This window comes from Acanthisitta chloris, unplaced genomic scaffold (assembly GCF_000695815.1).
Source record: "Acanthisitta chloris isolate BGI_N310 unplaced genomic scaffold, ASM69581v1 scaffold31707, whole genome shotgun sequence".
NCBI lineage: Eukaryota > Metazoa > Chordata > Aves > Passeriformes > Acanthisittidae > Acanthisitta > Acanthisitta chloris.
Genome location: NW_008684734.1, coordinates 1 through 321, shown reverse-complemented (window position 1 = coordinate 321; position 321 = coordinate 1). Strand labels below are relative to the sequence as shown.

Sequence of the window (321 nt, the reverse complement as noted above, 5' to 3'; positions counted from 1 at the left end):
CCCTTGGCGTTCAGCTCATTCCTCTGTGCCTGAAGGCGCCGCAGGTTCTGACTCTTCTCGTTCACGATGAGCTGTGAGGGAGAACTTGGCTGAGTCCTCAGTGCCCTGGGCAGAGCTTGTCCTGCCCCCCAGACAGGACACCTGCACATGGGGCAGGCTGTGGGTGCCCTCCAGGCGCACAGGTGAGGGCACATGCCCCTCTGTGGTGCCAGCAGGACTCACCTGCAGCTCCTCGATCTTGGACAGGTAGTACTGGCGCAGCCCTGAGCCTCCCTTGCCATCATCCATCTCCATCTGCAGGGGCACAGCTCAGCAGCCTCC

General features: G+C 62.6%; 1 protein-coding gene across 1 annotated transcript in view; it reads right to left on the bottom strand.

Annotated features, from left to right (window-relative positions):
- The window catches only part of PSMC5 (proteasome (prosome, macropain) 26S subunit, ATPase, 5), a 2,908-nt gene extending 2,614 nt beyond the window's left edge, over positions 1-294 (bottom strand). Inside the window, exons 1-2 of the mRNA XM_009079456.1 lie at positions 223-294; positions 4-71 (exon numbers count right to left, since the gene is read on the bottom strand). Of these exons, the coding sequence (XP_009077704.1) occupies positions 4-71; positions 223-294 (140 nt within the window). The remainder of the gene's footprint in view (positions 1-3; positions 72-222) is intronic.
- Between the last annotated feature and the right edge of the window lie 27 nt (positions 295-321).